Source organism: Aulonocara stuartgranti (assembly GCF_965226115.1).
Source record: "Aulonocara stuartgranti genome assembly, chromosome: 23".
NCBI lineage: Eukaryota > Metazoa > Chordata > Actinopteri > Cichliformes > Cichlidae > Aulonocara > Aulonocara stuartgranti.
This window is the reverse complement of record NC_138958.1, coordinates 45,974,149-45,989,929: the sequence shown is the minus strand read 5'-3', so window position 1 is coordinate 45,989,929 and position 15,781 is coordinate 45,974,149. Positions and strand designations below refer to the sequence as shown.

At 41.7% G+C, this 15,781-nt stretch overlaps 1 protein-coding gene across 1 annotated transcript in view; it reads right to left on the bottom strand.

Moving 5' to 3' along the window:
- The window catches only part of LOC309701482 (uncharacterized protein), a 2,150,955-nt gene that overhangs the window by 752,177 nt on the left and 1,382,997 nt on the right, over positions 1-15,781 (bottom strand). Inside the window, exon 21 of the mRNA XM_082525718.1 lies at positions 4,500-4,694. Coding sequence (XP_082381844.1) covers positions 4,500-4,694 — 195 coding nt within the window. The remainder of the gene's footprint in view (positions 1-4,499; positions 4,695-15,781) is intronic.

The following is a 15,781-nucleotide window of genomic DNA, read 5'->3' as shown; positions in this document are numbered from 1 at the left end:
AGACTGCACAGATGGTACCTTCCCAAAGGAAAAAGTACTATAGCTTACTAGGGTATATATATTAGACTTAATAGTCACTATATACAGTAATGGACTTCTATTCATTTTACATCAAATTAAAACTTTGGGTGTCAGATAATTATTTATTAAAAGCTAGACATTTTAAATGAGAATAAGAAAGAAAAGTATGTCTTTGTGCCCCCCTTTTCCCTGTTAATGCCCTATTGGCCCCCCTGGCTAAACTTTGCTAGATCCGCCCCTGCACAGTTACCAGCCGTCAGCTGTAGAAAAAGATCCTGGTGTAGAAAGTAATATTAAATAAATTGTAACAACAGCTTATCAAGCTTAAACGTGCTGCTGTTGTTCAGCCGCTGGTTTGCTCTTTCTGGCGCAAAGTGGACCAAAAACAAACAAGTGAGGCGGACTCGCGACAGAAAAGCCGATCAGCTGATCATTTAAGCAGTTTCATGATTGAAGTAGCAGCGAGAGCGAGAGGCAGTCGCTCGTTAAGCTTAACGTGGGAATGCTTTACAAACATTCAGAGATGGACTTACACACTTGCTTTACTTCTCTCGGGGATAACTTTGTCGGAGATGAAATGCCGGGTTGCTAGCGAAGCTCCAAATGCTATCCAGACCACCGACAGGTCCCGCATGCCACAGCTGCTCTATCACGTGATGCATACTGCTCCGACTGCTAACGTTCTGAGGTGAGTTACGGCGTGTTGCAAGTTTTGTGAGGTGCTTTCGTGATATTTAATGGATCGGATTACATTTTTTATTTTTCTCCGATATCCGATCCAGTAATTTAGGTCAGTATCGGACCGATACCGATACGTAATATCGGATCAGTCCATCTCTAGTCTCTACACACAAGCTGCTGCTGCTTCAACCTCTCTGGATCATCAGGACACAGCTGCTCCTCTCTCAGCACACACACCGTCCTGTTTACCATCATCACCTCCTGCAGAGAGAAGGAGGAAGAGCAGAGGAGATAAACGAGTGTTTCCAGAGACTCTTCATCAGCTGTCAGTCAGTGATGCAGCACATCCAGTATAAAGAGCAGCAGGGACGTCAGTGCTGGGACTGTACTAGGACTCATTGTTGCTTCACTTTTTCTAATCTTTGGATTTTTATTGAAGTTGCTGAAAATGTTTTTCCCTCCTAGTTTGAGTTTGGACTTTCATTCATTAGAAGAACCTTGGTGTGTCCACTCTGAGCTCTGTAGGAACCCCAACAACAAGCCCAACAATCCAGATGGACGGTTCCAGCTGTTAACTGGAGGAATTCCATCCAAACATCTGCTCTCACTAAATTCTTCCTCACCTACAGACTGTGTTCTTCACTGCTTTAAACTTGGAAATCAATGCAGTCATTGGTCTGCGTGCTGCTTTGTTCAGAGAGCTGATTGGCTGTTGACAGTGTTTGATCAGAGCGTGTCAGCGGTTACTATGGTGACCATAAAGGTGAGAAACAGGAAGTGTTTGTGTCCAATCCTGAAGCCTGTCACCGTTCTCCTCTCACAGCTTCACTGAGAAGCTGCAGCTTTACAGGAAACACTGGATCTTTGTTTCATACTGACTGTGTTTAGTACAATACTGCTGACAGCACCACCCACTCACTCCATCACTCTACTGACCTCAGAGTCTCCAGTCTGTAGTCTGGACTCTGCTGAAGATCAGACAGCTGCTTCACATCTGGATCCTTCAGGTTGTTCCAGCTCAACTCCAGCACTCTCAGATGGGAGGGGTTGGACTTCAGTGCTGCTGCCAGATAATCACAGCTGATCTTTGACAAACCACAGTATTTCAATCTGTATAAAGAATGAAAGATGTAAGTTTATTAGACAAAGTGCTTGAAATCATTCAGTGTTTCATCATCTGTTCAGAGCTGAAGAAGGTTCAGAATGTAGAAGTTTAGAAAATGGAAACTCCAAACAGCTGAAGCCAACAGGAAGCAGCTTCAAACAAACACAACAAGAGAAAAAACTCTGAATGTTTCACATTAAAGTCGTACATTTCTCATAAAAACAGGACAAAGACTTGAAAAAGTCGTGTTTTTCCTTCCAGGAACCACATGGCTTCACTTTTAAAGGTGAAGTGTGACAGAAATGGACATATTTGAAGTCCAACACCTTTTTCCAGTCACATTATTAAAGCAGACAAACTACAAGCTCATTTTCATTCCAACAAGTCATCTTCTGACCTGGACTAACAACACTGGTCTCTATGTGCAGCTGGCTGTGAGACCAGTGCTCAGGGAGCGTCTACAAAGTGCAACACTGAAAGAACATCACACACTCATTTGCTTCCAGCACTTTCACACAAACATCTACTGTCATCATTGTCACCAAACTCTGTGGATCCTTTATTGCAAATTCAAATGGGATCAAATGGTCAGACAAAAGAGGGTTATGAGGAAATATGATGAAATGTTGTGTATTAGCAGCAAGTTATTGAATCATTTTCCTCAGAAACCAAACAAAATGATTGACAAACATGTTTTTACAAACTCAGTGTTGGACTTGGATCAGCAGGATAAGCTGATGTTTAAAGGCATTTGAGTCTCGCTGTATGAGAGTCCAGTTCTTACTCAATATTTATGGATGAATGAAACAGAGACTGCAGCGTGTTGTGCGCTCTGCTGAGAAGGTGATTGGCTGCAGACTCCCATCTTTGCAGGACCTGTACACCTCCAGGACATTGCGGCGTGCAGCTCGGATCTCAGCTGACCCTTCTCACCCTGGACACAGTCTGTTTGACCTGCTCCCCTCAGGCAGGAGGCTCCGGTCCATTCGCACCAGAACCTCTCGCCATAAGAACAGTTTCTTCCCCTCTGCTGTTGGACTCATGAACAATAACCATATGACTGTTCCCATCACTAACACATGACCCTACGCTGTGTTCACTGCATCATTCCATGTTTGGCACTGATCACCACCTGCACTCATGTATATATCATTCAACGTAGCACTCTTAATTCTTATTCTCATGTATATATCTCATGTATATCTCATGCACATATCTTCCCACGTAGCACTTTTAATTCTTATCCCTACTTTTATTTTTTTCCATGTCTATTTAAGTGCTATTTATGACACTATGTTTGCACTGAAGCACCGCAGCAATTTCCTAATGTTGTAAACCTGCTCAACATTTGGCAATAAACCCCTTTCTGATTCTGATTCTGATGATGTTCTTTCAGTGTTGCACTTTGTAGACGCTCCCTGAGCCTCACAGCCAGCTGCACATGGACCAGCTGACATTACCCAGCATTAGAGGCGGCTGTAAAAAATTCATGTTCCCATTTAAATGGTTTTAATTTGAATAAAACGATGTTGATTCATTCAATCCTGAATCGATGTTTCATATAAATGTATTTTGCCAGAATCTCAGGTTAAAGCTCACAAACTATTTCAACAAGCAGCAAACAGCTAAAACAGTAAATGAGAGCAGCTAAACACACAAAGATGGAAACAGAGCGTGGATCGTTCACTCCACGGCACGTACACGGACACGCCGTCGGGGCTGAAAGTGGACAGCTCACAGATCCTGAAGCTGCAGGTTTCATCTGTCTCCAACCAAAACTGAGTGAAGCAGCAGCAAAAGAAGATCCAAACTCTGCTTCACGTTTGATCAATATGCTCATGAATTCTCTCTGACTTTGGCTGTTCCTGCCTGCACAGCTCTCTCTCTCAGTGTACTCCAAGAACAGCTTCAAACATCTGTTTCTGCATCATTCACTGTTTATTAGCCACCAGTCTGCTGTTGTGTTCAGTGCTGTCGGCCTCTGACAGTAAAGCCTCATTTCTGCTGTTCCATGGAAACTTTTTAAAATGATGACAGATTACAAACTCTCAGCTGTGTCTGTAATCAAACCTCTGTAACTTTGCTTCACTTCAGCAGCATCAGCTCATGTTCACATGTTGCTTCATGGTTTGCTTCAGTTTTTGATCGACTGCAGAACATTTTGAAGGTTATCTGCTATAAAAAGCCAGAAGAGGAAAATCTGCTTCATGTGTTTCTGTTTGATCCTCAGTGACTTTGACACAAAGGCCTCTGCTGTGATGATCACACCTCTGATCAAGTCTCACAGTGTCACAACTGATAAATGATCAGAGTTAGAATATTTCTGACTGTCTGCTGTGTGCCGTGACCTTTGACCTGCTAAAGACAGTCAGCTGTGGATTATTCATTGTTGTGTCTGATACTTAGAACTGTGAGGAAGAAGCTACACAGTTAATCAGGGTCCCCTCTCTCTGAATCAGGAAAGGTGGGCAGGCCGCGTGTGGGCCGCGGGCCATACGTTGAGTATCACTGTTTGAAATGTGAACATTGTTCTGCTGCAGTCAATGGACTAAACCAGAGAAGAAGAAAACAGACTTTACCATGAAGATCCTCAGTGTGGATCAGTATAATATCAGCCTGATGTCTGCAGTTTAGTGTCAGCACAACTTTCACATCATATTCATCTCAGCACAACTAAAACATGCTGACTGACCTCAGAGTTTCAAGTTTACATCCTGGACTCTCCAGGAAACCACACAGATGCTTCACTCCTGGATCCTGCAGCTTGTTCTTAGTTGAAGAAGAGGAGTCATTACCCAGGTTCAGCTCTCTCAGATGGGAGGGGTTGGACTTCAGTGCTGCTGCCAGATAATCACAGCTGATCTCTGACAAACCACAGTTCCACAATCTGTATAAAGAATGAAAGATGTAAGTTTATTAGACAAAGTGCTTGAAATCATTCAGTGTTTCATCATCTGTTCAGAGCTGAAGAAGGTTCAGAATGTAGAAGTTTAGAAAATGGAAACTCCAAACAGCTGAAGCCAACAGGAAGCAGCTTCAAACAAACACAACAAGAGAAAAAACTCTGAATGTTTCACATTAAAGTCGTACATTTCTCATAAAAACAGGACAAAGACTTGAAAAAGTCGTGTTTTTCCTTCCAGGAACCACATGGCTTCACTTTTAAAGGTGAAGTGTGACAGAAATGGACATATTTGAAGTCCAACACCTTTTTCCAGTCACATTATTAAAGCAGACAAACTGATGATGACATCTCTGGGGTCTGATTAATAGAAAAAAAATGTCTTTGAGACCTTTTGTAACTGACAAACTCTTCATCTGCTAACAACACTGAGTTGAATCTCCATGGCTGATAGTTGGAGCAGGCATCAGGAATACACATTGAAAAAACAAGAGGAGAAATCACCAGAGTCTTATAATCACATTCTGTAACTAAAGGGAGACGTTTTTCTATACAAATATATGTTTTATGGACATTAGAAAAAAAGAGTATTGACGTGAAGCAGGATTATGAAATCTCCATACATCAGCCAGCCCATAATTATCAAGAAAGCTCTGAATGACGCATGCTGACTTTGGACTAAGTGTACTTTTGTGTGAACTGTGGTCCATAGCAGATAATGAGCAGTTTAGGTCTCCCTCAAAGATGATATTGTGTGATGACATATTGGGGAGCCGCGCAAAGACATTAGTGAAAAATCTGTGATCGTCCCAATTAGAGGCGTAGATATTTGCTAAGATCAAATGAAAACCATAAACTATATTTTCTGCACTTAAAATCGACAGTGCGCCTTATGGATGAATTCTGGTTGTGCTTACTGACCTCGAACCGATTTTATGTGCTACACGGCGCTCAGAAACCTTTCAAAAGATGTTTTGGTACGACTTTGCTCAGCTACGAGGCCGCACCGCTTGATGGATTGTTGGAGCATTACAGCTACGAGGAGCCTCGCGGAGTGATACGTACTCTGCTTCAACGTAATATTACTGTATTGAGTGTGTATAAGGACCATAAATGGCACCTGTAAGAGACACGGTTACAAAGAGGGTTTCAAACTCCAGGCTGTCAGTCACGCAGTAGAACCTGGGAACAGAGCAGCTGCTTGTTATTATGCTCAGCGTCTGTTTACATTTTGACTGCACGATTGTGAGCTTTTTGTTATGCACAAACACAACATTGTTTTCTTTTATTTATGGAGCATTATTATTTAATAAATGCTGATCATTTATTCCTGAGTAATTGTTTCATGTACATCTACGCTGTATGTTAATAAATGTGCCTGTGTGAGATTTGGGACACAGCTTTGACTAAGAACTCTCTTTTTGTTCGTACTTTCTGGCTTTAAAAATATCGAGATATATATCGTATATCGCCATCCAGCTAAAGAATATCGAGATATGAACTTTGGGTCATATCGCCCAGTCGTAATATTGCAATAGGTTGTCCGTTAAACTCAAGCGGGGCTTGGGCCCTGGCACGGCGTAGCCACACAATCCTGGTAGTAGTGACGCTCGGCTATGACGGCGTGCGGGTTACCGGCTGGCTTTCTCAGGATAGGGCTCCTGTGTGAGCGGTCGACAATAACGTCTTTATCCATACCCAGCACTTCACGTAGTAGCACGGATACGGCCATGGAGGAGCTCGAGTCCAGGCCCTCTGGGATCCCTATGATGTGGATGTTAGCTCTCCGCTTCCTGCCTTCATCACATTTATCCTTCAGGTCAGACAGCTCCTCCTTCATACTCTCTACTGTAGACTGCAGGGTGGTCACCTCATCGCTCCACATTGACAGCCCATCCTCAGCTTCTTTCACTCTAACCTTTACTCCATCAACTTCGCCGCACGTCGCCGCCATGCTGTTAGTGATCTCATTTCTCAGTCCTTGCACGTCAGCCCTTATATTGTCAAAATCTTCTTTCAATGCATTTCTGACTTCTTCTTTTAACAGCGTACTAATGTCCTCTTTAATGGATTGAAGAAGCTCCAGTTTTAGAGCAGTAGGATCCACATCACGCGCGTCTGTTGAGTCTGCTCTTCAGCGGCCGTAGAGCTGGACGCTGCCCTTTGGCCATCATCGATACTCTCGCCCGAGATCGCACCGGGGCTAAAATATTCACCTGCTCAGCTGTTTTTGATCAGTTTGAGCCTGTGTGGTTTGATCAGGTGGAGGAACGATGTGATGCTATAAAGACATCATCTTGTCCAAATGATGTTGTTCCAACACGTGTTTAAAAAGATTTTAAAGGTTGTTGGTTCCGACATCTTAGCGATTTTTAACAGCAGTCTTAGTTCAGGTGTTGTACAGCCTGTTTTAAACATGCTGTTGTACAGCCTGTACTAAAAACCTGATCTGGATCCTCTGTCCGCTCAAATTTCAGGCCTATTTCAAAGCTTCCCTTCCTGTCGAAGATTTTGTAAAAGATTATATTTGTTCAGCTGCAATCTGTTGTAAAGGTTTCAGTCTGGTTTTAAAGCTCTTCACAGCACTGAAACTGCACTTTGAAAAGTTCTTAATGATCTTTTATCAGCCACTGATCAGGAGACTCAGCTGTGCTTTTGGATCTGACTGCTGCCTTGACCACAGCATCTTGACCTCACCATTGGAGCATGGCGGCATCAAGGGCGCTCTATTAGACTGGTTCAGCTCTTTTATTAAATCGCATTATTACATTTGGGGCTTATATTTGACGGCAATTTGAAAAACAGCTGAGCTCAGTTGTACAGCGGTCTTTCTTCAAACTGAGGCTTTTATCTAAGGTGAGATCATTTATATCTTTTAAAAACCTTGAACGGGCGATCCACGTTTTCATGACGTCCCAGCTGGATTATTGTAACTCCTTATATGTTGGAGTTAGTGGGACCTGCCTGGCAAGACTGCAGCTGGTCCAGAAAGCTGCAGCTCGTCTTCTGACACAAGCTCAAAGACATTTATCGTCCCAACAACCACATATACGCTGGTCCCTCGCTGTAACACAGTTCACCTTTGGCGGCCTCGCTGTTTCGCTGATCTTTTTTGTGCAATTTTGCATGTTTTTGTTTTTTACAGCGCATTGTGTTCTGCGTCCTGATTGGCTGTAGACCATTGTCAGCCAATCTCGTGCCGTGTCTCCTGTACAGTACAGAATGTGTTCAAATTTACAGCAGTGTGACTCTGCAGTGCTGCACTGTATGTTTGTACGTTTTGTCCCAACAAACAACAATGATGACGAGACGTTTTGCACCTGTGGTAGCAGCCAAAGGCAGAGGAAGATGCTGACCATCATAGTTTCAACAAGGAGGCAAAAAGGTTGTAACTGTCCACAACAAGAACATCGTAAGGATGGAGTCAGCTTTGGCTTTGTGGCTCAGTGACCGCAGGAAAAAGAACATCGTGCTGGACACCAACATTATCTGCAGAAAAACTCAAAAGCTTTATGAAACTTTACCTGACAGCGAGGAGCCCAGGCCATGGACGAGTGCTCCTCACACAGAAGCTCATTTAATGCCAGCAAAGGCTGATTTGACACATTTCAGAAACACTTTGCTTTCACTCTTTAATAATGAACTTATTTTTCTATGAAGGTTTGAACTTTGTTTAAACAAGAGAGAAAAGTGTGAAAATGTTCATGCCTGTCTGAGAAAAGTGTAGAAAGTGTGCAGTGAGGGTTTAACTGCCTTAAAACTTCTATAATACTTGTAAAACATAAAGCTGCTACTTCATTCTGAGACTTATTTTTAGAACGTAACTCGATAAACGAGCGACCGCAGTACTGTATTGTGTTTATTTTGAAAACTCTCAACAGGATCTTCAGATTTATTTTGAAAGCTTTATCTGGAAAACACAAACACATAAGCAGGAAACAAAGAGCGTGATATGAAACGATAGACGTTTTCATATGGTCATCATATATACATCGTTCTATCGAACAGCCCCAGCTCCTGCTGTCAGTCTCTGTAAATCTGCTCTGAAAACACATTTGTATTCACTGGCTTTTAATACAGCATGAGAGTTATTTGATATTTGATGTGTGATATTAATATTAGGAGTTATTTTAATAGTTATCTTGGATTCTTGTACAGCACTGTGGTCAACGCTGCTGCTGTAATTAATGTGCTATAAACACATAAACAATCTGCAGTTAAACATCCAAAACTAAAGATGTGATCGCTGCCTTTAGAAAATGTGCTGATGCACAAGATATCAGCTCCATTAAGGTGGAATGTGGCCGTGTTAGAAACATGTTGGAAGAAGTTTGAAGCTGAAACTGTGAAGCTGAGAGTGAAAGAGCTCCAGTGTCTGTCACAGGAAACTTTCTTATTTCCACACTGATGAAAGCATCAAGCTTTGATTTCCTGCTGCTTTTATTGAGTCACACTGTGAAACTGAGCCACAGCTGAACCAGCATCCCTGTACAGCAGACACTTACAGCGCTTGGCTGCTTCCATTGGACCCTCTGCACAGAGCTTCAGTTTCCTCTTCTGGTCCCAAAGTGCAGAACAACAAGGTTTCAAACAGCTTCGTTCCAGCAGCATCAGCCACAGACATGCAGAGAGAATCCTTTGGTTGTGTTGTGTGTTTGCATATCTGCTGTGTTGCTTTGTGAGGATGGATCATCTCCTGCAGCTCCAGATAAACAAGCTGGACCTGAACCTGGTAGCTTCACTTAGAAGACACTTGTGACGGGAACGTGTGAGAAGTTTTGTGCAGACAAGTGTGGATTTAGAGTGTGGGACGAGCTCTCCACAGTCTTTGTGGAGATCCACATTCTGCATACTGCCTGTGAGAAGCTGCAGACATTTGTCCTCCAAATCCACTGAGCAGCTGCTCGTGGTGGTATTAGCTTCATGTGTGCGTGTTAGCATGAAGCCTCGGTCACACTCTGCTGTGGACACGGTCACGGACAGCTGGACGCCTGATGGACGAGTCGTCCTTCCTGTTAAACTTCTTTGAGCATGAGAATAGCATAAGAAGCTCAGTGGACACTGTTCAGGGTTTTAACTCTCGCTTTCTGATGGGTTTAGATTTTATTATTGTCATTTGTATTAGGAAATATTTAACCATATATTCTTAGAGGTGTATAATCAATTGTGTAGTGATAGGATGTGTGATCTTTAGCAGGCTGCAGGGGCTTGGTGTGTATTCCACACTAGAATGCACACCCACATCCTGGGAGCACGAGAGAGGTCGTACCTTCTCTTATTGTTTTATGGCAGGATTAACGTAGCTACGTCTGTTCTAGTCTAAGTGCTTTTTGTTTAGATGAACTGCTGGACTTCCTCACCATGTTATCTAGGGTGAACCATCTAGGGTGAAGGGGGGTCTACCCTCTTCCTGACCAAGGATGTTATATGACCCTTTGATCAGCAGTACCACACACACACACACACACACACACACACACACACACACACACACACACACACAGTATTCTTTGTTCACATGTATACCTATGTGAGATGCTATATGTTAATGACCCTATGCATATTCATGTAACCACAATAAAAGGAGTGCTATGGGGAGCCTGGCTGAGAGTCTGATGGTGGTCAAGTGGTGGAACGACGCTTGGCTCCAGCCAGGTCTCCCTCATGCATGAGTAAACCAGAGAACTTTGGTGCCTTGTGTCTTGCTTTTTGCTGCGTAGCAGATTGTCCTTAACGTTCCAGTGGATAGGTTCAAACTACAAACCTATCATTAATTGGTCCTTCGAGAGCCGGATCCCTGGAGTCGACATTCACCGAGGGGAAAAGAGACACGCCGACAGACTGACGTCAGCCAGGACTTATAGAGGTCCTGCAGCAAAGTCCCGAGGCGTGAGAATTCGTCATCGAGCCGGTGGATTAGCCGTCTGTTTTTTCTCCTCGATGGATGACGATTGACGGGATTCGGGACTGATGCTACTCGCAATAAGCAACACCAAGTAGGTATGTGAAAAATCTAAGCCACTGTGTGAGGCTGAGTTGTAAAGTCTTTATCACTGTGTGCGATAAAGCGTGTAGTCACTGTGTGCGACTATTCTTTGCCGCTGTGTGCAGCAAAGCGCGCATCCACTGTGTGAGGTTGCGTTGAAAGTCTTTATCACTGTGTGCGATAAAGCGCGTGATCACTGCTATGTAAGTCTTTGCCACTGTGTGCGACAAAGCACGCAGTCACTGTGTGAGACTGCGTTGAGACAATAGGCCTAATTTTTGTTGTTTGTGTATGAGGATATTTTTTGTTGTTGTTGTTGTTGTGTGAGTGTGTGCGGAGCAGAACACGTGGTCTGTGACGTCGGCAGCTGTTGTTGTTATTATGGGTTCCCAAGCAACCAAGAGTGTGTCAGAGGGTGACGAGAAGTTTATGGTGAAATTCGCTCCCGGTAGCGCAAAGTATTTAGGACATTGGCGCAAGAAATATGATTTTGAAGGTAAATTGGTTGTAGGACAATGTCAAATGTTAGTAGACCAGTTGACAGTGAAAGCAGCTTGTGCGACAGGGAAATTGAAACAGGAGAGAGAGTTACAAGTGGCGTCCGCTAAATTGTGGTTAGAACAGGCGCAGAAGAGACAGGAGGCAGTGACTATATATACTGACAGTCAGTATGCATATGCTACACTTCATTTCTTTGCCGCTCAGTGGTCAAGACGAGGCATGACAACATCAACAGGTAAACCTGTGGAGCATGCGACATTGTTGCAGGCCCTGTTGAAAGCAGTCTTACTGCCTAGTAAAGTTGCGGTTTGTAAATGTGCAGCACACACACGTGGCACTGACCCCATTGTACTAGGCAACGCCTTTGCAGATAAAATTGCAAAGGAAGCGGCCCTTGGAACACATGGGGTTCATGTTCTGGCGTCACAGGAGCAAACTACGCCCATCACACATGATGTGTTAGCAGACATGCAGTCACACTCACCTCCAGCTGAGAAGCAGCTGTGGCTCACTAAAGGAGCAAGCCTGCGAGGTGATGTCTACTATCTTTGTGATAAACCTATATTGCCTAAGAACCTATATAGGACTGCTGCAAGTTTGAGCCACGGGCTCTGCCATGTCTCGACAGCTGGGATGGTGGCAGCAGTCGAACGGCAGTTTTTCACACTGGGATTCAATGCTTATTCAAAACATTTTTGTAAAGCATGTTTAATATGTTGTAAACATAATGCTCAGGGAAACCTCAGACCTAGGAGAGGAAAGTTTCCCAGACCCAGCTACCCATTTGAAGTAATCCATATGGATTTCATTGAGTTGTCTAACTGTAACACCTACAGGTACTGCCTGGTGATTGTGTGCCCGTTCTCAAAGTGGGTAGAAGTTGTCCCCACTAAGAAAGCAGATGCTATTTCAGTGGCTAAAGTGATATGCAAAAATGTGATCCCAGAGCATGGGATCCCCCAGACTATTTACAGTGACAATGGTCCTCATTTTGTGAATGAAGTAATTGAGAAAATGTCACAACATCTGGGGATAACGCTGAAAAACCATTGCTCATATCACCCACAAAGTGCAGGGCTGGTTGAAAGGACTAATGGCACAGTAAAGCTGAGACTCAGGAAAACAATGGAGGAAACAGGCAGAACATGGGTAGACTGCATTGAGCTAGTGAAAATGTATATGAGAATCACGCCAACTGATAATGGCCTAACGCCTTTTGAAACTAGAAAGTGCATTTTCTGAAGAAACTGCAGTGTGAATGCTTGAATCTGAATGTATGCACTGAAATGAATTAATTGCTGAATTTTGAGTTAAAAATATTGAATGAGATTAAAAAAAAACAAAAACAAAAAACGAATTTAACCTGAAAACAAAGGTGCTGAACTGCTAAAAGCTGAAGGTTACACAGAAGAAGAAGTTGGAAAAAAACTGAAAATGTTTTAAATGTAAATTAGAAAACCCTAAGAAATGAGAAAAGAACATTTAGAGTCAGAAAACATCTGAATGAATATTAAAAGGTCATATTCTTTGAATCACTGAATGACTCAAATGTGATCCCTCCACTTTGATCCACACAGTTTAAAAAGTTTAAATGCCTGAGCTTTGAAAGATACAGTGTTGGAAAGAGAACAATAATGGCGACAATTTGAGGGTAAAATGATGGCTGTAACACTGTGGACACAGCAGCAGTTGAAAGAGAAGTGCTTAAGATGAATCTTGGTACAGTGGCAGGCAGAGCTCGTTAAGCAGGCAGGTGTGAGCCTGGTTGCTATAGTGACCGCACCCAATGGCTCCATACACACGTACACAGACATGCGCCTCACTTTTGCTGCTTAAAATGAACAGAAAAGTCAGGCCGAAACAAATCGTTCCCAAATGAAAAGTAAAAGTCGTATTGACAAAATTCTTTCACTGTGAGCGACAGCAATGTCTAGTCTACCAAATTCTCAGTTTTCATGTCTGTGGAGTTTATTATATGGACGTGGTGACAGTGGAAAGACACCATGCTCTTCTGATTTTCAAACGAACCTTCTGAGCCATTTTAACATTAGAGTCTATGGAAGAGTTGGAGGGAGGAGGCTGTGCATTGGTGACATTTATGAAAGAACCATAACACCTAGTACAATAGTAAACACATTGGATGAAAGAGGACAGCCATGGCTACGTTTTGAGGGTAAAATCATACCTGTAGAGCAAACGCTGTGGACACAGCAGCAGTTTTAAAAAATATTTTAAGATTAATTTTTTTGCTCCTCTCACTCTAGCAGTTGAGCTGCCTCACTCTAGCCCCAACATTCCGTCCCATACACACCCATTATAAACTCTGAAACGGGTGAAAAAACATCATGAAACTTAAACTGGAACTGAAGAAAAAGTATAATAGATATTGAAAAGATAAATACAAGTTGAATAGTTGAATGTCTTGTCTTCGTTTTAAAGTTTGAATGGTGGCTCTATGTCAACGTATGTTGAAGTAGTAAGAGTTTAAAAATGAGTAAGTTGAATGAGAATTTGAAGGGTCTCCCCATTGAAATACATGGGAAATTTTTGTTGAATAAAGTTGAATAAAATTAAAAATATAAATGTTAAAAATGAGAAAAATAGAAGCAATGTTGTCCAAAATAATAGGAATCTAACGATGTTTGAATGGTTTTTCTAAGTTGAACGGTTTTGAAGGAGTAGGCTTTCAAAAAACGTACGGAATACAGAATAAAATATAACTAGAAAGTGCATTTTCTGAAGAAACTGCAGTGTGAATGCTTGAATCTGAATGTATGCACTGAAATGAATTAATTGCTGAATGTTAAGTTAAAAATTCCGAATGAGCTGGAAAATACAGAAATTTTCACCTGAAAACAAAAGTGCAGAACTTTTGAAAGCTGATGTTCACACAGAAGAAGTTGGAAAAAAGCTAAACATGTTTAAAATGTAAATAATAAAAAGATGAGTAATGACAAAAGAAAATTTAGAGTCAGAAAACCTCTGAATGAATATTAAAAGTTCAAATTCTTCTAATTGAAATGAACTTAAAAGATGAACAAAAATTCTGGAGAAAATACAAACTTTAATATACAGCATAATGTTTTTCAGACATATACACATGTGTATATCATGTTTAATAGTATTACATACATCAATTTGTTTTGTATGTCATAGAAAATAACATAAAAATCTTAAGTCATATTTTACAGCTTCTTTCTGAAAAGGACTAGTAGAATAAATAAAAATAACTAAATTAAATAACTAAATAAAAAATAATAAGCAAGATATGAAATACATGAAAATTCAACTTTTAAAACCACAATCCTGAACCTTTAAATTGTGTTGGTTTCTTAGAACATGGCTGAACAGCTGTTTCTATCGGTCTACTTAATCTGTCTACACATCTTTTTATTACTCATTCTTCTTTATGTTTTAATGTAAACAGAGTCCACACAGTGGTAAAAGAGAACTGTATAGAGATTTTTGAGTAAAGTCAAATGAAAGCGTAAGGTGGTGACACAGTTTAACACATGCAAATAATCAAATAAACACATTAGTCCTTTTTGTGAACATGGATAAATAAGTATCAATACAGCATTGTTCAGCCATGCCACTAAATGCTTTTTTACACATTGTTTTAACCTGGGCTCAGACACAAAGTCCCAAAATTAGTTAGTCCCTGACTTTGAGTTGTGGTTATGACTAATTATTATACACAAGGCTTTATCTATCTGAACTCTAAGGACACAAATATGAAAAAAAAAAACTATACTTACCAGCTGATACCCCACACTACACACTAGGTGTGCCATGTGACCTGAAACTTTGGTACAAAATCATCATAATCATTCTGTTAACACTGTTTTTTAACGCTGTTTGTGTTGCTGTTCAGCAGTTTAAAATGTTTTAGATTGGATTACATGGAATGAATTTGAATTTTCTTGGGGGGTTTTGTGTGTGTTTTGTTCTTAGCAGATTTTTTCTTCCATACTGTTGAATTCCAGTTACCACATTTCTGGTCATATGACATCCCGAGTGCCCACTTAAAAAAATCCCTACAGTTAATTCAACATTAGAACAAAATAAAAATATCCATCCATCCATCCATTCGCTTCCGCTTATCCTTTCCAGGGTCGCGGGGGGCGCTGGAGCCTATCCCAGCTGTCATAGGGCGAAAGGCGGGGTACACCCTGGACAGGTCGCCAGTCTGTCACAGGGCCAACACACAGGGACAGACAACCATTCACACTCACATTCACTCGCACATTCACACCTAGTGACAATTTGGATTAATCAATTAACCTATCCCCACAAATAAAAAAATAAAAATATGTTAAAGAAAAAAAGGTTTGCTCTGTGATGAAATACTAAATAAGCATACATTGTACAGAGCACTAACAATGACAACAATCCTTTAGCCTGTTGATCAGAGAGAGGCAGTCATTATGTCCATTTAAAACCTGTAATCACAGAGCACATCGTTTCTGTGAAACTATAAAGTCCCATATGATCCTCATCATGTCCAGTGACTTCAGAGTGGATCCTCCCTGTCATCCGGCCAGTGTTTGATGTGTGGCAAGCAGCACAGAAGCAGGATAGCTGA